General features: G+C 38.7%; 1 protein-coding gene across 3 annotated transcripts in view; it reads right to left on the bottom strand.

The window, feature by feature from the left end:
* MON2 (MON2 homolog, regulator of endosome-to-Golgi trafficking) overlaps positions 1–14,306 on the bottom strand; it is a 114,896-nt gene extending 100,590 nt beyond the window's left edge. For 2 of the 3 annotated variants that reach the window (XM_049883760.1, XM_049883761.1), the window contains exon 1: positions 13,823–14,306. In XM_049883760.1, the coding sequence (XP_049739717.1) occupies positions 13,823–13,933 (111 nt within the window). In that variant the 5' untranslated portion in view covers positions 13,934–14,306. The remainder of the gene's footprint in view (positions 1–13,822) is intronic. The other variant, XM_049883762.1, reaches the window with a different exon arrangement.
* Between the last annotated feature and the right edge of the window lie 9,693 nt (positions 14,307–23,999).

The raw sequence follows: 23,999 nt of genomic DNA, 5'->3' as shown, positions 1-23,999 counted from the left end.
TGACAAGTTGTAGTTTTAGTGACTTAAACCTAGAAATTCTCATAGAATAATATGTAGTGAAAATCTGCCACTGTCTATAAGAGATCTAATACAGGGTATCACTACTAACGTTAACTTATATTTATACGGCACTTCATTGTTTTTATGGTGGTTTTACATAACCATTTCACTGGATCTGTACAACTAAGTGTGCAGGAGAGGCAACGTTTCTTATCTAAAATTCTTGGGAGCAATATTTTTTTCCTGTGGTCTCTGGCATCCTCCCATTTTCCTACTCTCCCATTACCTATGACAAGGCTCCAAGGTTAACAGAAAAAAAAGCAGAGTCAGGATTATAACGGGAATTCTGCTCCTGATCTAGTCTTTTTGGACCTAAGAAACATTTTCTCTACTTTTTTTACTACTACAGTGCAATACCTAATGATGTAACCCAGAACTTTTCCTGAGCTACAGCCTCAAAGTACCAGGACCAATTCCAAGTGCACCTCTACTGCCTCTTTACTTGACAAGAAATAAAATACCTCAGTAACCTGCTAGGCTAGGGTGGTATTAACTTATAGTAAAATAGGCATATGTAAATTCTGCAGTTCACTGAGGTTTATTCATTCAACGAATATTTATTGAGCATACCTATGTGCCCAACACTGTTCTTTCTAGGCTCTGGGAAAACAACAGTGAACAGAATTACAGTGTAGTGGCAGAAGACAGACAATGAGCAAACAAGAAAGAAAATTACACAGCACATTTGGAAAGAAAGAAGTAACTGAGATAGTGGAGAGGGAATACCAGGGAGGGAGGGACTGCTATTTTTTTTTTTAATAATTTTTATTGTTCTTTAAGTGAAAGTTTACAAATCAAGTTAGTCTCTCACATATAAACTTATATACACCTTACTCCATACTCCCATTTACTCTCCGCCTAATGAGTCAGCCCGCTTCCTCCTCCCAGTCTTTCCTTTCATGACCGTTTTGCCAGTTTCTAACCCTCTCTACCCTCCTATCTCCCCTCTAGACAGGAGATGCCAACACAGTCTCAAGTATCCACCTGATACAAGTAGCTCACTCCTCATCAGCATCTCTCTCCTACCCGCTGTCCAGTTCAATCCATGTTTGATGAGTTGTCTTCGGGAATGGTTCCTGTCCTGGGCCAACAGAAGGTTTGGGGACCATGACCGCCGGGATTCTTCTAGTCTCAGTCAGACCATTAAGTCTGGTCTTTTTATGAGAATTTGGGGTCTGCATCCCACTGTTCTCCTGCTCCCTCAGGGGTTCTCTGTTATGCTCCCTGTCAGGGCAGTTATCGGTTGTGGCCGGGCACCATCTAGTTCTTCTGGTCTCAGGATGATGTCAGTCTCTAGTTCATGTGGCCCTTTCTATCTCTTGGGCTCAGAATTATCTTGTGACCTTGGCGTTCTTGATTCTCCTTTGATCCACGTGGGTTGAGACCAATTGATGCATCTTAGATGGCCAGGGACTGCTATTTTTAAAGGACTGAAAACGTGACATTTGAGCAAAGACTTGAAGAAGGTGCAGGAGCACGTCAGGGATCTAGAACACTCCAGGCAAAAGGAACAGCAAGTACAAGACGCTGAAGTAGAAGTGATTGTACTTGATGTGTTCAAGAAACAGCAAGAAAGCCAAAGCAAGAATTTGGAGTGAAGTGAATGGGGGACAGAGCAGTGGAAGGTTAGGCAGAAGGCAAAGGGCAGATTTTTTCAGTAGAAGCCACTGCCAGGGCTGTGGCTTTTATTAATATAGTACTCTGAGAGGGGATGGTAAACCAATGGGTTCTGTCTAGAGTAGTTACACAATCTGATTTAGGATCTAACAGTATTACTCTGAATGCTGTGTTGAAAATTGACTATGGGGGGCAAGGGGTGGGAGAACAAGAAACAGACTATTTAGGAGGCTACTGCAATAATATGAAAGCAAGAGATGATGGTGGATGAGCCCTAGGTGGTAAGAAGCGGTCAGATTGTGGATATACTTTGAAGATGTACAAAATTTACAGTAGTAAGTTTACTACTGTAAAAAGTGAATTAAAGAACATTAAAATTATTAATTTATAATACACACTCCATCTCAAATGCTCTTGGGTAAATTTCTGACTTAAAAAAAAAAAACCCGTTGCCGTCGAGTCAATTTCAACTCACAGGGACCCTATAGGGCAGAGTAGAACTGCCCCATGCGGTTTCAAAGAAACGCCTGGTGGATTAGAACTGCTGACCTTTTGGTCAGTAGCTCTTAACCACTATGCTACCAGGGTTTCCAATTTCTGGGTAGAACTGTGAAGTTAATCTGTGCTCACTGAGGCTTCTTCCACCCTCATTTCCAAATGTTTAAACCCTCCCTCCCCTCCTTACTCTGGCTCTGTATACCTTGTATATGCCCAATATTCAATATTTTATTCTGCTTCAGTGTCAACGGAGATTGATCAAACTGAACCTTCATAGATACAAATGTGATTTGTCATGACTTGCTGGATTCTAGTTAGTCAAACATTAACCGTTACCAAAATCGGTTCTGTAGCATGCTAAATGCTTTATTCCAGTAAGGGATTTCAAATCTGCCAGACACTATTTTGATTTCCTTAGAAAAACAAGAGTTGGCTCATGTATGTATACATATATTTAACAAATATTTTAACACATACACCATAAAAAAAAGGAACAAGGAATTTTTTTTTTTTAGTTGTCATTCCAGAGCAGTATTTTTAAAAAAATATATATAACCAGCCTTTTCAATCCTAAATTCGAGGAATCATCAGAAAAGCTATTTATTTTTTTTGCCTTAAATATAATAAAACCATACTTTCTCATTTTTTACAACCAAGTTTCTATTGTCAAAATACTCTGAAACTGAAAAATCTTATTCTCATAGGCACCCGATGTTGCTGGAAATTCTCACTATCAATCTCTACTGACAACACCTGTTAATCAGGGTTCCCCAATCACTGCAATGTTACTTCAGCATACCCAGGCATAGTCTAGATCTTTAAGACTGTCCTCTATGAATTGTTACCTTCAGTCTCAGATTTCCTTCTACTTATTAAAGGTCCTCTGTGTGAAGAGGAGTCTTTAACTTCTTGCTTTAAACAGTATCCCACAAAATAATTAAACACAGGGAAATGTACTCACAGTGATTCACTATGGAATTAAGAAATATTTTCAAAAATTTTATTATACCTTTCTTAAGAGTTCTAAATGATCTAGAATAGACCACATATTAGGTCATAAAGCAAGCCCTTGCAGAATCCAAAACATCAAAACACTGCAAAGCACCTTCTCTGACCATAAGGCCATAAAAGTGGAAATCAATAACAGAAAAAGCAGGGACAAGAAATCAAACACTTGGAAACTGAACGATACCCTGCTCAAAAACGACTGGGTTGTAGAAAACATCAAGGATGGAATAAAGAAATTCATAGAAACTAATGAGAACGAAAACACTTCCTATTAGAGCCTTTGGGACACAGGAAAAGCAGTGCTCAGAGGTCAATTTATAACAATAAATGCACACATACAAAAAGAAGAAAGGTCCAAAATCAAAGAATTATCCCTACAGCTTAAATAAATAGAAAGAGAGCAAAAAAAGAAACCCTCAGGCACCAGAAGAAAGCAAATAATAAAAATTAGGGCAGAATTAAATGAAATAGAGAACAGAAAAACAACTGAAAGAGTTAACAAGACCAAAAGCTGGTTCTTCGAAAAAATTTCACAAAATTGATAAACCACTGGCCACACTGACAAAAGAAAAATAGGAGACAAGCAAATAGCCTCAGTAAGAAATGAGATAGGCGATATTACAACAGATCTAACTGAAATTAAAAGTATCATATCAGATTACTACAAAAAATTGTACCCTAACAAATTTGAAAACCTGGAAGAAATGGATCAATTTCTAGAAACACACCACCTGCCTAAACTAACACAAACAGAGGTAGAACAACCAAATAGACCCATAACAAAAGAAGAGATTGAAAAAGTAATCAAAAAACTCCTAACAAAAAAAAAGCCCTGACCCGGGCAGCTTCACTGCAGAGTTTTACCAAACTTCCAGAGAAGAGTTAACACCACTATTACTAAAGGTATTTCAGAGCATAGAAAAGGACAGAATACTACAATACTCATTCTATGAAGCCAGCATATCCCTGATACCAAAACCAGGTAAAGACACCACAAAAAAAGAAAATTACAGATGTATATCCCTCATGAACTTAAATGCAAAAATCCTCAACAAAATTCTAGCCAATAAAATTCAACAACTTATCAAAAAAATAATTCACCATGGCCAACTGGGATTCATACCAGGTATGCAAGGATGGTTCGACATTAGAAAAACAATTAATGTAATCTATCATATAAATAAAACAAAAGACAAGAACTTGTCAATTGACGTAGAAAAAGGATTTGACAAAGTTCAACACCCATTCATGATAAAAACTCTCAGCAAAATAGGAATGGAAGGAAAATTCCTCAACATAATAAAACCCATTTATACAAAGCCAACAGCCGACATCATCCTAAATGGAGAGAGTCTGAAAGCATTCCCCTTAAGATCGGGAACCAGACAAGGATGTCCTTTATCACCACTCTTATTCAACATTGTGCTGGAGGTCCTAGCCAGAGCAATTAGGCTAGACAAAGGGCATATGGATTGGTAAAGAAGAAGTAAAAGTGTCTCTATTTGTAGATGACATGATCTTACACACAGAAAACCTTAAAGAATCCTCAAGAAAACTACCGAAACTAAGAGTTCAGCAGAGTATCAGGATACAAGATAAACATACAAAAATCAGTTGGATTCCTCTACACCAACAAAAAGAACACTGAAGAGGAAATCGCCACAATACCATTTACAGTAGCCCCCAAGAAGATAAAACACTTAGGAATAAATCTTACTAGAGACGTAAAAGACCTATACAAAGAAAACTACAATACTGGAAGAAACCAAAAGAGACCTACATAAATGGAAAAACATACCTTGCTTATGGATAGGAAGACTTAACACTGTAAAAACGTCTATTCTACCAAAAGCCATCTGTAAATACAATGCAATTCTGATCCAAATTCCAATGACATTTTTTAATGAGACGGAGAAACAAATCACCAACTTCATATGGAAGGGAAAGAGTCCCTGGATAAGTAAAGCATTACTGAAAAAGAAGAACAAAGTGGGAGGCCTCACTCTACCTGATTTTAGAACCCATTATACTGCCAAGGTAGTCAAAACAGCCTGTACTGGTAGAACAACAGATACATAGACCAGTGGAACAGAATTGAGAATCCAGATATAAATCCATCCACATATGAGCAGCTATGATTTGACAAAGGCCTAAAGTCAGTTAAATGTGGAAAAGACTGTTTAACAAATGGTGCTGGCATAACTGGATAACCATCTGCAAAGAAATGAAACAAGACCCATACCTCACACCATGCACAAAAACGAACTCAAAATGGATCCAAGACCTAAATATAAAATCCAAAACGATAAAGATCATGGAAGAAAAAATAGGGACAAAGCTAGGAGCCCTAATACATGGCATAAACAGTATACAACACATTATAAAGAATGTAGAAGAAAAACTAGATAACTGGGAGCTCCTAAAACTGAAACACCTATGCTTATCCAAAGACTCCACCGAAAAAGTAAAAAGATTACCTATAGACTGGGAGAAAGTTTTTAGCTATGACATTTCTGATCAGCATCTGATCTCTAAAATCTACATGATACTGCAAAAACTCAACTACAAAAAGACAAATAATCCAAATAAAAAATGGGCAAAGGATATGAACGGGCACTTCACTAAAGAAGACATTCAGGTAGCTAACAGATACATGAGGAAAGGCTTACGATCATTAGCCATTAGAGAAATGCAAATCAAAACTACAATGAGATTCCATCTCACTCCAACAAGGCTGCCATTAATCCAAAAAACACAAAATAATAAATGTTGGCGAGACTGGAACAATTATATACTACCGGTGGGAATGTAAAATGGGACAACCACTTTGGAAATTGATTTGGCACTTCCTTTAAAAGCTAGAAATAGATCTACTATACGATCCAGCAACCCCGCTCCTTGGAATATATCCTAGAGAAATAAGAACCTTTACATGAACAGATATATGCACACCCATGTTCACTGCAGCACTGTTTACAATGGCAAAAAGATGGAAGCAACCAAGGTGCCCATCGACAGATGACTGGATAAATAAATTATGGTATATTCACACAATGGAATACTACACATCGATAAAGAACAATGGTAAACCCGTGAAACATTTCATAACATGGAGGAATCTGGAAAGCATTATATGGAGTGAAATTAGTCAGTTGCGAAATGACAAATATTGTATGAGACCACTATCATAAGAACTCGAAAAACAGTTTAAACAGAGAAAATATTCTTGATGGTTATGAGAGCGGGGAGGGAGGGAGGGAGAAGGGTTTTCACTAATTAGATAGTAGATAAGAACTATTTTAGGTGAAGGGAAAGACAACACACAAGGCAGGAAAGGTCAGTACAAACGGACTAAACCAAAAACAAAGAAGTTTCCTGAGTAAACTGAATGCTTCAATGGCCAGGGTAGCAGGGGCAGGGGCTTGAGGACCATGGTTTCAGGGGACATCTAAGTCAACTGGCATAATAAAATCTACTAAGAAAACATTCTGCATCCCACTTTGGAGAGTGGTGTCTGGGGTCTTAAACGCTAGCAAGTGGCCATCTAAGATGCATTAATTGGTCTCAACCCACCTGGAGCAAAGGAGAATGAAGAACACAAAAGACACAAAGTAACTATGAGCCCAGGAGACAGAAAGGGCCTCATAAACCAGAGACTACACTGGCCTGTGACCAGAAGAACTAGATGGTGCCTGGCTACAATCAATGACTTCCCTGACAGGGAACACAACAGAGAACCCCTGAGGAACAGGAGAGCAGTGGGGTGCAAACCTCAAATTCTTGTAAAAAGACCAGATTTAATGGTCTGACTGAGACTAGAAGGACCCTGGAGGTCATGGTCCCCAGACCTTCCGTTAGCCCAAGGCAGGAACCATTTCCAAAGCCAAACTCTTCAGACAGGGATTGGACTGGACTATGGGATAGAAAATGATACTGGTGAAGAGTAAGCTTCTTGGATCAAAAGACACACGAGACTACGTGGGCAGCTCCTGTCTGGAGGGAAGATGAGTGGGCACAGCGGGTCAGGAACTGGCTAAATGGACATGAAAATAGAGAGTGGAAGGAAGGAGTGTGCTGTCTCATTAGACGGAGAGCAACTAGGAGTACACAGCAGTATAAAGCAAGGTGTATATAAATTTTTCTGTGAGAGACTGACTTGATTTGTAAACTTTCACTTAAAGCACAATAAAAATAAAATATAAAAGTTCAAAATGACATATTCATCAATTTTCTTTAAAAGGAAGAGTAAAATACAAAAGGAAAGAAGGAAGTTCCTTTAATGGGTGCTTTTAACTATCTCATGAATGACATCAAAATCACTGAATAGTAGAAACTCTCTTTTCCTTTCTAAAAGAAAATAACTTTTCTTTATTTAATTACAAAGAAATACATGCAAAAGCTGGACAATGAATAGGGAGGACCTAGGAAGAGCTGACACCTTTGAATTGTGGTACTGGTGAAGAATGTTGACTATATCATGGACTGCCAGAGGAACAAGTAAATATATCTTGGAAGTACAACTAGAACGCTCCTTGGAAGTAAGGATGGTAAGGCTTTGTCTCACATACTTTGGACACATTATTAGGGGGGACCAGTCCCTGGGGAAGGATATCCTGCTTGGTAAAGTAGGGGGTCAACAAACAAAAACAAAGACCCTCAACGAAGGAAATGGATTGACACAGTGCCTTCAATAATAGGCTCAAGCGTAACAATGATTGTGAGGATGGAGCAGGACCGGGCACTGTTTCGTTCTGCTGTACACAGGGTCGCTGAGTCGGAACTTACTTGATGGCACCTAACAACAACTGTATATGTTTTATCACAATTTAAAAAAAAAAAAGAATGCCTATTCAGTCAGCCTCTCAGGGCCCTGCCTGGGGAACGGAAAATAAAAAAGGTCACCAAGTCCTAGTAATTAATTTACCTTCTACATTTATTTTCAATCCATACCCTCTCATTCTCTCCTGTCTACCTCATTGCAAGCAATCTCATGTCTACCTCTACTGATGCCTCAATCTAGACAATGATTAGTTTTAAAAATTTTGTCTCAATGCCTCAAATTTCAATCCCCTCTAATTTTTCCTACTAATATTGTCAAGGTAATGTTATTAAATGTGAAATCTGGTCATATTACGGGTAGTCCCCAACTTACAACGTATTCGAGTAAGGATGAACTGCACTTACAACAGCCTTTTTTTTGTACATCTTATTGTTAGTAATATGAACTACATACAATGTCACAGCTCGTACTATGCCGCTATCATCCTCAGATGTAATGTTTCCAACCCTCAAAGACAAATAAGATCAGATTTATAAAGATACTGATAATAAAAGGCAATAATAATAAAAGCAAAAAAAAAATAAGGTACTCATCTTACGTCAGAACCAACTTATGATGGAATACGGAACCTTGTCGTAATTTGGGGACTACGTGTACTCCTCTTAAAAAGCTTTAATGGCTCCCAATCACCTTCAGCATGAAATTTATTTTGCGTTAAATACAAACATCATTTACTATTTCCTCTGCCTAAAATGAACCCCTCCTTATCCTGTTGGCTAATTTCTATTCATCTTGTAAAACCCAAATCAAGAATTACAAACTCTCTCTGACCACATCTCCAGCCTATACTGTTTTCACAGCATAGTGCCTACAATAGGAGATGATCAAAACTTTAGTATTCATTGAGCACATGAACAGAAACCTTCAAAGGTCACTGTCTCTGAAGGCCACTGAAGATCAACTACAATAAAGTTGATCATAAAAGATCAACTACTTCAAAGTAATTTTTAAGGCAAAGAAAAAAAAATGTTTTCATAAGAAAAATACCCTGGAACAAGCTGACTGATAACACTTGCACTAAAAAAATTACACTGCCGAAGCATGATGATTTATATTTAAGAACTAAGAAATATGGGCAGATAAAAAGAGGAAGGAATTTATTGCTCTTAGTATTTAATCACTGCCTTTATTATAAAATGACAATAAATTTGTGGCCACCACAAAAAAATTAATATGCAAAAGGTAAATTTGTAAATGAAAAACTACGAAAAAAATCCAGATAGGAAATAAATATCAGTAAATGAGACACTGTCCTTTTATCAGTATTCTTTTCTTCTGTTTATCTACAGATTTGAAAACTTAAAAATTCATATTTTTAATTTTTAAAAAAGAATTATAACCATAACTGACAATGTACCATCAGAAGAGAAACATAACTGAGAGGTCCTAAAAATGAAACACCTATGTTCATCCAAAGACTTCACCAAAAGAGTGAAGAGAGAACCTACAAACTGGGAAAAAAATTGGGGGTATGATATATCCACCAAGCATCTAATCTCCAAAATCTATAGAATACTTCAACACCTCAATAACAAAAAACAATTCAATTTAAAAATGGGCAAAGGATATAAACAGACAGTTCGTCAAATAAGACATTCAGGTGGCTAACAGATGCGTGAGGAAATGCTTGAGGAAATGCTTGGGAACATCAGCCAATATAAAAATGCAAATCAACACTACAATGAGATACCATCTTACCCCTACATTTGTTGTTAGGTGACTTGAGTTAGTTCTGACTCACAGTGACCCTAAAGGACAAAGTAGAACTGCCCCGTAGGGTTTCCAAGGAGCGGATGGTGGATGTAAACTGCCGACCTTTTGGTTAGCAGCCAATCTCTTAACCGTTTTGCCACCAGAGCTCCAACATTACTGGCACTAATAAAAAAAACAGAAAACAAATGTTGGAGAGGTTGCAGGGGCGGTGGAACTCTTATGCACTGCTGGTGGGAATGTAAAATGGTACAGCCACTATGGAAAAAGATATGGCGCCTCCTTAAAAGCTAGAAATAGAAATACCATACTATCCAGCAATCCCACTCCTAGGAATATATCCTAAAGAAGAGCGAGCCATCACGCGAACAGACGTATGCATATCCATGTTCCGTGCAGCATTATTCACAAGAGCAAAAAGATGGAAACAACCTAAGTGCCCATCAACAGATGAATGGATAAACAAATTATGGTACATACACACAATGGAATACTACACAATGATAAAGAAAAATGATGAATCCGTGCAACATCTCACAACATGGATGAATCTAGAGGACATTATGCTGAGTGAAATAACTGAATCACGAACAGAGAAATATTATATGAGACAACTATCATAAAAACCCAAGAAAAGGTTTACACACAGATAAAAAAAAAAAAAATTTGATGAGGGAAAGGAGATCTGGGGAGGGGAAATCACTAACTAAATAGTAACCCACTGCCATTTGGTAAAGGAAAAGACAACACACAATATAAGAAGTCAGCATTGCTTGATCAAAAAAAGTCACAGAAGCTTCCTAGACACATCCAAACACCTTAAGGGATGGAGTTACAAGGGCTGAGGGCTGGCGACCATGGTCTCAGGGTTACATCTAGGTCAACTGGTATAACTTAGTTCATAAAGAAAATGTTCTACATCTTACTTTGGTGAGTAGTGTCTGGGGTCTTAAAAGCTTGTAAGCAGCCATCTAAAATACATCTATCGGTCCCATCACATCTGGAGCAAAGGAGAATGAAGAAAACCAAAGACACAAGGAAAATATTAGTCCAGGGGACTAATGGACCACATGAACCACAGCTTCCACTAGCCTGAGCCCAGAAGAACTAGATGGTGCCCGGCTACCACCACCAACTGCTCTGACAGGGATCAGAAGAGAGGGTCTCAGACAGAGTGGGAGAAAAAAGTAGAACAAAATTCAAACTCACAAAAAAAGACCAGACTTACTTGTCTGACAGAGACTAGAAGAACCCCCAAGGCTATGGCCCCTGGACACCCTGCTAACTCAGAACTGAAGCCACTCCCGTAGTCCACCTTTCAGCCAAAGATTAAACAGACCTATAAAAACAAATAATAACACCAGAAGGAACACGCTTCTTAGTTCAATCAAGTACTGGAGACCAAATGGGCAATACCTGCCCAAAAGCAAAGAAGGCAGGAAAGGACAGGAAAATTGGAGAATGGACACGGAGAACCCAGAGTGGAAAGGGAAAGGGGTAGAGTGCTGATACATTGTGGGGATTGCAACCGATGTCACAAAACAACTTGTGTATAAATTTTTTAATGAAAAACTAAAAAAACAAAAACAAAGATTATAGCCAAGCATTATGGCCAAAAAAGAAGAAACTACTAAAAACCTGAAGTAAAGGCTAATCTTACTCAATTCTTCCTTATTTAAAAATTATTAATAAGCCATCCCTTCCAAAGCACATTTGCAATTAGAATAAGTTTTAAATTCTATTGTATTAGGTTCTTGAGTAGCCTCATGAACAGTATAGAATGTGTGTTTTTCTGGTAATACCTATGACAACACTGGAAGCATTTTAACTTGACAACAAATCTATAAATGGAAAGCTTCTTATTATACTCACGGTAAGACTTTTCCTTAGGCTTCACCTAGCACCCTCCCCCAAAAAAACCAAAAACAAAATTCACCAGTTCCTTAAAGAACAAAAGTAAAAATTTGGCATTTATTTAATTACTAGGAAAAGCTTAATTCAACAAAAATATTTCTTGAAAGTCAAGGCTTTCTTCTAAAAAAAAAAGTTACTGTTAGGCTAATTATTTCATTTTTGTTTTAAACCTGTGACACAAGTCAAGATCATTTTTCAATTCCTAAAATAGAGCCCTCAAACATACCAGAAGTGCAACTGGTTAAAGACTCAAGGTTTTTTCATTCAAGAAATTTTTACTGAGCATCTACTATTTACAAAATTAAGTACCAGAGATAATCACATCAAGAATTACTTTTGCCATTGCCTCAAAGACTAGGTACATTACTAAATATCTCTTTAGCCAGTGATAAAGTAAAAGATAATGAGCTTTATCAAAAGTCTCAAAATTAGAAAAGGCTGAATTTCAAAAATTCATTTTAAGTTACCTGCTTGGAACTCTGAATGCATTTTCCCATAGAAATACTGTAATAAAGAGCAATTAGATTTCCCAGCTGGCCCACAAAGACCTATAATATTAATATAGGGAATCCCCACTACTTATATGAGTTTTAGGAACTGGGAACAGTCCATTCTATACATTATTGTTCAAATTAAAAAATCACTTGACATTTTTTAAAGGAAAGCATTGTTCTAACAATTTTTAACAGCCAAATTCTTTAAATTCTTTAAAACAGCCTACTTCTTTAAAATTATTTGTTTACATGTTCTTTCAACAGCCATGTGATAGAGAAAATTTTGAAAATCATTATCAAAACTATTGAACATTTTGAATAAAACATAACAGCCATCTTTCTAAAAGTGGTACAACTGGTTTCCATTGTTGAGTAATATTTGCTTAGTATTTTGTTAAAAAATACTATATGGAAATGTGGAGCCCTGGTGGCACAGGGGTTAAAAACTCAGCTGCTAACCAAAAAGTCCCAGTTCAAATCCACCAGCTGCTCCCTGGAGACCCTACAGGACTGTTCTACTCTGCCCTATAGGGTCACTCACTATGAGTCAGAATCCACTGGACAGCAACCGGGTTTGGTTTTTTGGGGGGTTATATGGAAATTTGTTGAGGACTGATGAGACCAAAGTAATTACACAAAAGTTAACATTCCTTAGTAGCCAACATCCAAACTTTAATGGTTAATTTCTAATTAGAGAATCTTTATAATAATAAACGTGAAACATTTAAGTAAGTATGAAAATAAAAAATTACTTTGGTGAATTCTTAGGGCAAGTAGCAAATGAAATGTACAGATACATCAAACTACATTAAGTAAAAATAATAAACTAATTACTTTCACAAAAATATCATTGCAGTATCTTAAAAAACAATTAAGGCAGTATCTTAAAAACAATAGTGACCAAACATTGAAAATTTCAATTCAGAAAATATTTGGAGAATTTAATTTGTATATATTAACTACAGCCTCTCTAATAACCATTTTTGCTCTGAAGACTTTCTCATAATTTTATAAAACTACCCTTTAGCCCTATTTTACAGCTGAAAGAAAAATGAAGCACAAGGAGGTTAATTAAGTAGGATGCCTTGCTTTAACTTAAATTGAAATGCATTCGCTTTCTCCAAGTCCAAACTTCCCACTATGTACAGCATTGCTCTTAACACAGGCTTAAAATTGTTACCCGGTCTTCGAAATTTGTCCTAAATTAGATGGCTATGGATAGTTTATTAATACTCTATGGGACTAATACAGAGTTAAACTACTTGCGCAGGACAAGGAGAGCTGTTTCCAGTTGAGTGTTATACTACAGCTATGTGGAGCACAGGTTTCACCACGACAATAGATAGTAACTTTTAGGTAACAAAGAAACACTAAGTTTTTCATTCCTGGTTTGGCCCCTTTCGAGTTTGGAAAAGGGCAAAAAAGTGTACTATCCACCTGAATAAGCTTACTCCACGAATTTCATTCCTGAACTGGGAGGCCAGGATAGAGAAAATCACAGCGCCTCAGACTTCTACAAAATTATAAAAAGCGCTTGCGGACCTCCCCCAAACTGGCAAATCTGTACAGGTGAGGGACGAATGAAAAAATTCAACATGACCGTAGACTACGGGTGAAGAGCTGAGTCTGTCAGGACCAGGTATGGTCACGGCGCCTTCTCCTGACGTCGGCCGAAACTTACCTCCTTGACAGGTGGGAATTTCTTCTTGCACTCCAGTGACAAGGCCCGCAAATCGCTCTGCATATTCTCCAGCAGCTTCTTCACCGCCTCGGGGCTGTTGGTGCCTGACATGATCCGAGCCAATGTCTGAGCGGGCAAACGAACTCCGACACTGTCAGCTCTTGGGGCGACAAGCAGCTCCCTCCAGGCGCCTTCGGTCCTTCCCCGGCTAGCCTCTTGGGCTCCTCCGGGCCTGGGTTGCGAGCCCGAAGTGCGCCCGAGCGCCCCCCGCAGCCTCTTCTCAACTCCTCGGGTTCCTCTCCGAGGCGCCCCCCGAAACCCCGCTACGCTCCGCCGGCTCTGGCTGAGGAACCCCCAAGACGGGCAAGTCCTCCCGCTACCGCGGGGCCCGGTCACACCGGGCGTCACCAGCCAACCTGGCAGGAAGCTTCAGTGCCTGCTCCCAGGGCCCCCAAGACTCGCAGACGCCATTAGCCGAGTGGCCCACAATTCCGAGCGCGAGGGGGACACGTCAACCGCACTTCCGGGCACCGAGGCCGCCGCCCCCGCCACGGCCAACCGGGGCGGCGAACCGCGGGTGGGCGGGGCCGGGGGCGGGGCCGTGCTCGGGGCAGGCCCAGTTCCGGGCGGGGAGCGCTTTCTCCAGCCCAGTTTATGGCATCGCAGGGAGCGGAGGATTTCGGTTGCGGCGTAGAGTCATTTCCATTTCCTTGACAGGTGCATGACCCGAGTCCACGGCTACACCTTGGCGTATGTCTTTGAGTATGTTTGTGTTAAATTGTATTTCGGTGTAAATTGTTTCCATCCTTTTGGATTAATCTTGTTTATCTTCTTCCTCTTCGTTTCTGCCCCCTCAAATCCGCGCCAAACACCACCCACCTCTTTTTTTTTCTATTGTTCTGAAGACCTAAATTGCAGTCCCTGCTTAGACTTGTTCAGAGCGCTGCTGGTGCACTTACTGAGGAGTAGCCCCTTATTTTCCCAATCTGTAAAATGGGGAGTAAAATTTAACCTGCCCCCCAAACCCTCCTCTGGCTTCCCATGTCACCCACAGTAAAAGCCAAAATTCCAGCAATCTCCTACGAGGCTCTACGCGATCTGCCCCGCCCCCTAATTATTACCGCCTGTCTGTCCCCACTAAAAGGAAAGTTCCAGAAGGCTTGGGCTTTTTTTTCTTCCCGTTATGTTTCCTGCTGTATTCTCCAGTCTAGAGTAGCGGCTGTCACACGGTAGGCGATCAGTAAATATTTATTGGATGAATGAATGCCCTACTAAAATCAGAGCGTTTTGAAGCTCAAATGATGAACAGGTATAAAACCTTCATAGAGTTTGAAGTGCCAAATAAATATGAGGCAAAAGCTACCTAGAAAAGTTTGCATCTGTGCGACTCGTAAGATTCAGGTCAGCCTGCTTTTGCCCAAGAAGTTTCGCAACTACGAAGCAGAAAGTAGAGAAAGGTAAAGGTAAAGCCTGATCAGGGAAGAGGTAGAAGCTGAAGAAAATAACACCTCCAGACAGCATGTGCTGATGAAAATAATGACCTCTGAGATTGTCCTTGGAGGCAATATTCGTAAAATGAGGAGGCCCTTGTAACACAAGTACTTTGTAAACTAAATAAATCCACCCCCCCCTCCTGATAAAACGAGGATGGGTAAAGGTGGCAGGTGAGGTGGTAGTAGGGAGCTCCCAGAACATCAGCTTGGATCTTTGTGCCTATTACATAATTTCTGGGAAACTTGAGAGTTCCTATGGCATAAGCTTTATGTATTAACCCATTACCATCATTCTGACTCGTAGTGACCCTTTAGGACAAAGTAGAACTGCCCCGTGGGGTTTCCTAGACTCTAATTCGGTTATGATAGCAGACTGCCACATCTTTCTCCCAGATGTCTGGTGGGTTGGATTGGTCGATTGGAACCACAGACCTTTTGTTTGGGAACCAAGTGCTTTAACCCCTGCCCCACTAGGGCTTCTTAATGTGTTATCAAACCAAACTCCGTGCTGTCGCGTCAGTTCCGACTCATATGTAGCCAACTTTTGAAATTTAATTTTTTATTAACTTTAGCATGAGTGACTCAAAATCATTTGTCTTAGTCTTTCCTATTTCTTATATATAGTTGAGGAAATGCATTTAAAATTGAAATTAATTAATTCAAAACAATACTAATGACTCTTTGAAAAACCAAAATTTTCTTACTATGTGTAACAATTACTTTTACCCAGTATTCTGTACATGTCTTTAAAAACCAGCCTTCCATGTACATATTGGGCTGCCCCAGAAACAACTTGTGGCTTTTTGCCAAAACCACAGAAATTATCTGCGGTAAAAATAATTTTTTGATTCTACAAGTTAAGAAATCAAAACTCAGGAGTTTCTCTTTTAGTAACAAAAACAAATTATTCAAATACGTATTATTGTTCTCAAGTGCCTCAAGAAGTACAGTACTTTCAAAATTCTAACACATCTGCAAATGTCAGTATGGGTTTAAAACTGTCCTCTGTGGCTACAAAATCTGTCTTCATTAAGAATTACATGACAAATGCCTGATAAATTTAACCTTTTATTACCATAAAGAATGCTTTCAGAGCTTGATCACATAGTACTTGAGCCTCAGGCTCTGAAGTCAGAAATCCCAAAATTTGAATCTTAGCTCTGCTGGTTACTATCTGGGTAACCCACAAATTAACCTCTCTAATCTCACATTTTTTGGACATGTTATCAGGAGGGATCTGTCCCTGGAGAAGGACATCATGCTTGGTAAGGTAGAGGGTCAGTGAAAAACAGGAAGACCATAAATGAGATGGACTGACACAGTGGCTGCAACAGTGGGCTCAAGCATAACAATGATTGTTGAGGATGGCGCAGGACCGGGCATTGTTTCCTTTTGTTGTACATACAGTCGCTGTGAGTCAAAACTGACTTGATGGCACCTAACAACAACAATCTCCAGTTTCTTCATCTTTGAAACAGGAAGTTAGAAGTGATTTCCTCATGAGGTAGCTGTGAGGTTAAATGAGATATGGCAGGTGTTAAGCACAATGCCTGGCACATAGTAAGGTTGAGTATGTATTTTAAATAGGTGGTAGAAAAAGATAACTCTTCTTTGGTCGTCATTCACATTGATTCTTCCATTAACTCCTAAATAACTTTAATTATCAGCAAACTTTGTACCTCATGTTTAAAATGAGGAAACTTGTGTCTTTTTCTGACTCCTTGTTATGAATCTTTTAGAAAATTTATCTAATTGACATTGAACATGTATTCATATATAAGAAAACCTGTCTAATATCATTTTGAAATATCTCTAGTTTAATGATGAAATACAAATGTTACTCAATCTGCTTTTCTAGTTGTTCAGTCCTTCAGTTTTTACTGGCATCATTTAGTCTCTTAGATTTTCTGTCTTCATCTACTCTTTATAAGTTTGTGCTTCCCAGAATTCCAGCCTTTTGCTCTTTTCTTTTCCGTTTATTCTACCTAAGTGATTTCATGTATACCAATGGCTTCAAATACTACAAATCTACTGTTATCACCCTGTATAACCTCCATGTAGATAAATATTAACAGAAGGGCTAGATTTGCAGAAATACCACAACACAGACACCACTTGGGTTTACTTATCTAAGAGCTTAAGAAAGAATTGGAGTTGTGGTATCAGCTGAGACATGAAAGTGCAAGCTTCTAAGTCTTCCAGATACTCAGACCTTCTGGTATATTTAACATCAGACCTTCTGTAAACTCACTGCCACTTCCAGTCCTAATCATAATATACATAAAACTGGACTGGTCCTAAACAAAACCTTCTCTAGAGACCACCTAGCAGGGTACCCCATCAATCTCAGAGTTATACAATGCACAATATGATAGCTAGGGTATGGTACAGAGGATATTCCAACATAAACAAATCCTTTATTCTCAGCTTCCCCGGGCTAACACAGCCTACTCCAAGTACATTTCTAAATTTAGTGCTAGGAGAATAAAACAAACTCTTAGCCAGGTATCTCTGAACATCATGATATCAAGCCTTTAAACACACACTTATAACTTCAGAGACATCCAGACCCGATGGATGTCTACCTGTAAGTCCCATCAGTACCTCACACTCCTCCCCAAAAAGGAGTTAGTCCTGTTCTCAGCGAAAGGCACCACCATCCATTTGGTTGCCCAAATTTGGAGCCCAGGAGTCAAACTTTTTCTGTTCCCTCACCTGCTACACTTAAGCTGAATAAAGTTCTGTTCATTCATCCTCCTTCATAACTTTCCAATTAATCTGTTTATCTCTGTTCTCACTAGCTTGGTTCAGGCCATCACCATCTCTCACCTGGTTGAAAACAAAAGTTTTCAAAGTGGAATCCCTGCTTCTATTCCACTTCCAATTTTTTTCCACATTGTTCCCTAGACCTCTTTCTAAAATGCAAATATGAAGCCCTTTTATGATTTTCTGTTTTCAGAAGTGTTGTGCGTCCTCGTCCCTCCTCCAGTGCTTCACTAGACCAAGACACATCTACTCTATGTCTCTGCTAATATTTCTCCTGCTTCTACCAACCAGTTACCTCATTCCCAGTTTTATATGTCATTTAGCTTCTGCTTTCTCATACCTTCAGCTTACTCATCTTTTCTGCTGCTTCATGGCCTCTGTGGCTTTTCTTCTTTCTGTTTTAGCTTATGTCTCACTACCCTACCAACTATATACGTTCTCTGTATGTCTCACGTTTACATTTCTAAAGAGAAAAAAACCTAAGCAGTTCAGCATATTGAATATAGAGTGAGTATTCTGATTTTGATGTTTTTTTGCCAAACCACCTCCTAGGTCATTAAAAAGAATGCAGAACAACTGCTCTTGGAGCAGGCCCCGCATCTGGTCCAAACAGCTGTGGTTGGGGTGTTTGGCACATGTGGTCAGAGTGATGGATGAGTTCACGTGGTACAGAACATGGACATCTATGCTGAAGAAAGTGCATCAAAGATTTGTCTGTTGGATGAATGAATGAATGAGCATTATTGGCAAATGTGTTTATAAATACTTTCTTAATCATTTTGTCTCAGTAACCATATATTATTTACAAATTAAAGTTTTTATGTTTGGAGATTAAAACTATTAACCTCATTTAATTGCTGTTATGAATATTAATTTTAGATTTATTTTTAGTCAGTCTCTATTTTTTCCTTTATCATCATTAATTCTTTATGTCTGAGTTGCTTTGCCTGAAATTAATTCATTTCTACACTTTTCATTCTCAAAGAATTTTACTTAGTCCAGGAATGATTAATTTTTAACGCCACTTGATACATGCTGTCTACATATTTCCTAAAACATTTTCTCAAGGAGTCCCTTAGGCTTTAATTTTCAGAATTAAAAATTGTAACTTGCTGAGTAGTCTAAATTACATACTGGCTGAATAATGCAGATGATTTCTGTAGAGAAAATGTCAGTGGTGCTGAGGCCGGGGAACTCTGCATCTAGCCTAATGACTGCACCAGTTCCAGTAGTCAGGCCACTGTTTTTTTCTCCTGTGTTTAACGCTCTAGCATGTAAGCTGTCTGGTACCCCACTTCTCTAGGATTATTTTTACTAATCTCCAGATTCCCCCTCAGAGGGAAAGCTTGCTGCAGAGCCCCACCCCCATGTCATGCCCACCAAAGAAAATTCCTCATGCTAACTGCCCACCTGTCTGGATTTTACAATATTACCTGCTCCTAGATTCCTTGTATCTAGGAGCTTGGTTGGCCCATGTGGCTGAAAAACCAGTTCCTCTGGCCAGATTCTCTTGAAGTCAGTTATCCACCCGGAATATTGTTGTTTGTTAATCTTTCTTGGTTATCAAGTGCTACCTTCTTGTCTAGACTTCTTCCTATGGCCTCAGTTTAATTTGTTCTGTGGTCTGTTCTTCCCACTTCTCAACCTGCTGCTCTTTCACCAAATGGGCACATATAGTTTCATATTCCCATAACTCAGGTTAATCCTATTCCATTGCAGTTAGCATGTGTATGTCCGTTGTTTGACCAGACACCTAAAAATATGCTTTAGAGTTATAAAACATGCCCCATAAAGCCAATTATAGGGATAGGACATCATGTTGGTTTAGCTGAATATTTCTAACTGGAAAAAATCTGAAGAGAGGTGGTCCACTCAAAGCAGCATACAGATCATATTTTATATTTCCTCTGATAAAGAGGAATTCTCTCTGATGAAGAGAGGTGATAATAGCTACCATTTATTGAGCAACTACGTATGAAGCTCTGTACTAAGCACATTTACTCTCATTTAATTTAACCTTATTGCAGCAGTGGTGGCACAGTGGTTAAGAGCTATGGTGTGCTACAGCTGCTAACCCAAAGATCAGCAGTTCGAATCCACCAGTTGCTCCTTGGAAATGCTATGTGGGAGTTCTACTCTCTCCTATAGGGTCACTATGAGTCGTAATTGACTTGATGGCAACAGGTTTAATTTTTTTTTTTTGAAATTTAGTCTTCACAAAAACCCTGTGAATTAAGGATTACTATTTCTATTTTATGGAGCCCTGGTGGTGCAGTGGTTAAGAGCTTGACTGCAGGTTTAATTTTTTTTTTTTGAAATTTAGTCTTCACAAAAACCCTGTGAATTAAGGATTACTATTTCTATTTTATGGAGCCCTGGTGGTGCAGTGGTTAAGAGCTTGACTGCTAACCAAAAGGTCAGCAGTTCAAATCCACCAGCCACTCCTGAAAAACCCTATGGGACAGTTCTACTCTGTCCCGTAGGGTCACTATGAGTCGGAATTGACTTGACAGCAATGGATTTGGTTTTGGTTTATTTCTATTTTATAGACAAGAACACTGAGATGCAAAAAAAATTAACTTGCCAAAGGTCCTATAGTGATGTCAGGATTTCAACTCTTTCTTCGTTTCTCTCTGTTTTTGTTTTTTTGTTTTACTCCAGACGTTTAAGAAAATCTCCATTAAACCAGTGGTGACCAAAAGCTAAATGAATGGAGACTTCCGAAACCACAGACAACAAAGAGTACAATCTTTAAAAAATCATTTAGAGAAGTCACTAAGCAATAAACTATAACTCAAAGCAAGCAACGATAACAAACCTTGAGGAGAAGGAAGAATCTGATTTCCAGATTTACCACATTGTAATATTCAAAGTGTCAAGTTCACAACAAAATATTAAAAAGCATGCAGAGAAACAAAGTATGGCCCATTCCTAGGTTGGGGCCAGAAATGAACAGAACTATCCCTGAAGAAGCAGACACTTTGAACTTTCTAGACAAAGATTTTAAATTAGCTATCTTAAATGTTGGAAACCCTGGTGGCATAGTGGGTAAGAGCTATGGCTGCTAACCAAAAAGTCAGCAGTTCGAATCTACCAGGTGTTCCTTGGAAACCCTATGAAGCAGTTCTACTGTGTCCTGTAGGGTCGCTATGAGTTGGAATCGACTCAACGGGTTTGGTTTTTGGTTTATCTTAAATGTGCTCGAAGAGGTAAAGGAAACCATGGACAAAGAACTAAAGGAAACGAGGAGAACAATGTCTCAATAAAGGATACCAATAAAGAGACAGAAATTATAAAAAGGAATGAAATAGAAATTCTGAGCTGAACAGTACAACGGAAATGAAAAATTCACTAGAGGATTTCAATAGCATATTTAATGAGGCAGAAGAAAGAATCAGTGATCTTAAAGATAAGTCAATGGAAATTATCCAGTCTGAGGGGCAGAAAGAAAAAAGAATGAAGAAAAATAAAAATAACCTAAAAGACCTATAGAACACCATAAAGCATTCCACCAATACACCCATAATGGAAGTGTCAGAAGGAGAGGAAATAGAGAAAGGGGCAGAAAGAATATCTGAAGAAATAATGGCCAAAATCTTCCCAAATATGATGAAAGACATATCCAGGAAACTCAATTAATTCCTAATAGAGATCTACAACATGACACATTATAATCAATATGTCAAAAGACAAAGACATACAGAAATTCTTGAAAGCCAGAGAAAAGTGACTCATACATAAGGGATCCTTAATATGGTTCATAGCTGTTTTCCGAAACCAGGGAGGCCAGAAGGCAGTCAGATGACATTAAAGTGATGGGGGCTGGGGGGATGGGTGGTGAAAAACAACTGTCAACCTAGAATTATAAATCCAACAAAACTCCAAATATGAAAGAAAAATTGAGACATTCCCAGATTTAAAAAAAACTGAGAAATGCCAAAGGAATCCTTTGGGCTGAAATAAAAGGACACTAGACAGCACTTGAAGCCATACAAAGAAATAATACTGATAAAGGTATCTACATAGGTAAATATAAGAGTCAGATTATTGTGGGTTTTTTTTTTTTTTTTGGTAGCTATTTTTCTATATGATTTAAAAGACAAATACCTAAAACAATAATAAAAAATCTATTATTTAGCACACAGAATATAAAGATGTAAGTTATCAATAACAAAGGGAGGAGAAGGGCTAGAGATGTATATGAACAGAGTTTTTGTATACTGTTGAAGTAGGTATTAATTCAGACTAGATTGTTACACATTTAAGATGTAACCACTAAGAAAATAACTAAAATATAAGCAAAAAATAAAATCAGAGGGGATCAAAATGGCACACTACAAAAAAATCAAACAGGAAAGAAGATAATAATATAGGAAATGAACAAAAAAGATATAAGAACATAGAAAACAAATAGCAAAATGGTGGAAGTACTGTATTTTTATGCAAATAACGCACACCTGCTTTTGTTTGCCAGCCATGCCCTCCCTCATGAGGTACCTTGGTAAGAACACTATGCTAACTTTTTTTTTACAGCAACATGTGGAAGAGGATTGGCGTGTCAGGGCTTGTGAGGGTGCCTTTGCCGGGGAGGGTACAGCTGACAAATGAAGAAGGCCCATGTTATTTGCATAAAAAGACAGCATGTCCTTTAAGTGGACATTAAAAAAATTCTTAAACAAATGGATCAAAGAAATAATCACAAAGAAAATGTAAAAATGCTTTGATATCAATGAAAAGGAAAACAACGTACTAAAAGTTATGGGATGCAATGAAAGTGAGACAGGGTTATTTGTGCTGGTGGCTGAACAAAAGAGCTTTTAAAAGATTACCATCTAGAAGTTGGGTAAACAGGAACCACACCCTATCCTGAGACAGATAGGGTTAACTGTGCTGGTGGAACAAAAGAGCTTTTAAAAAGATTACCATCTGGAAGTTGGATAAACAGGGAACCACCCTGTCAACATGAGATAGGATTGGGGCAGCCCATGAATTACTATCTCCTTCTTAGTGTCTTTCTAGTCCTCTCCTCCTTTGCAGGCTCCGTATGGGCAGAGGAGCAGAGTGTGACCACTGTTTGACCTTTCTCAGCCCTCCAAAGATGGTGATGTAGTGCTGAAGATCAGGTAAGCTTGCGCTATATCCCATAATAAGTGATGCCAAGGGCTGCCGAGAAGACTCCATCTTGAATATCAGCGGGTTCCATCTTAGATTCCAGATGCACAAGCAACCTAATTAACATACACTGCCATTCTGAGAAAGAAGCCCACTAAATATTCATTATTGTCTCCACCAAACCCATATAAACCCTAGCCTAGCTTCCCTTTTCAAGTCAGTCTTTTGGAGAGGCTTAGATCCCTGCTGACTCCTTTTGCTTGACTCAAGCAAAATAAAGCTTGCTGAAGATAAAGTTTGTCTTTCACGTGTATTCTTGGGAACATACAAGGACCTTTTGTGTCAGATTGGCAATTGGTAACAAAAGTAGGGTTCAGAGGGAAATTTATAGCAGTGAATGCCTGTGTTAAAAAAAGATTTCAAATCAATATTTAACTTTTTTTTTTTTTCTTCAACATCCTGGGTTCAATGATAATTGGCTTGATTTCTATATTTCTGAAAGGGTCCCTGAGACTCCCAGGGATCCCCAGATTACATTTTGAGAACTGTTGTCTAGATAGAATAGACACAATATAACAGAAGCCTATGAAATTAAGCTTGTAACAGACTGCGATTATTAAACCTTAAAACAACCACTGTGCTCCCAACTTGTACCAACAAAACAAAACGTGGGCTGTGAAAGCTGTGTAGGCTTCAGATAGAGCCACCTCCCCGTTACCCTTCTCAGATATGATAGGCTAACAGCCAAGGAGTAACCCTCTGTAGGGAAGATTCAGGGGCTTCAGAGGATAATACACAGGGAGATC

Source organism: Elephas maximus, chromosome 4 (genome assembly GCF_024166365.1).
Source record: "Elephas maximus indicus isolate mEleMax1 chromosome 4, mEleMax1 primary haplotype, whole genome shotgun sequence".
Lineage (NCBI taxonomy): Eukaryota > Metazoa > Chordata > Mammalia > Proboscidea > Elephantidae > Elephas > Elephas maximus.
This window is presented reverse-complemented; position numbering and strand designations above follow the sequence as displayed.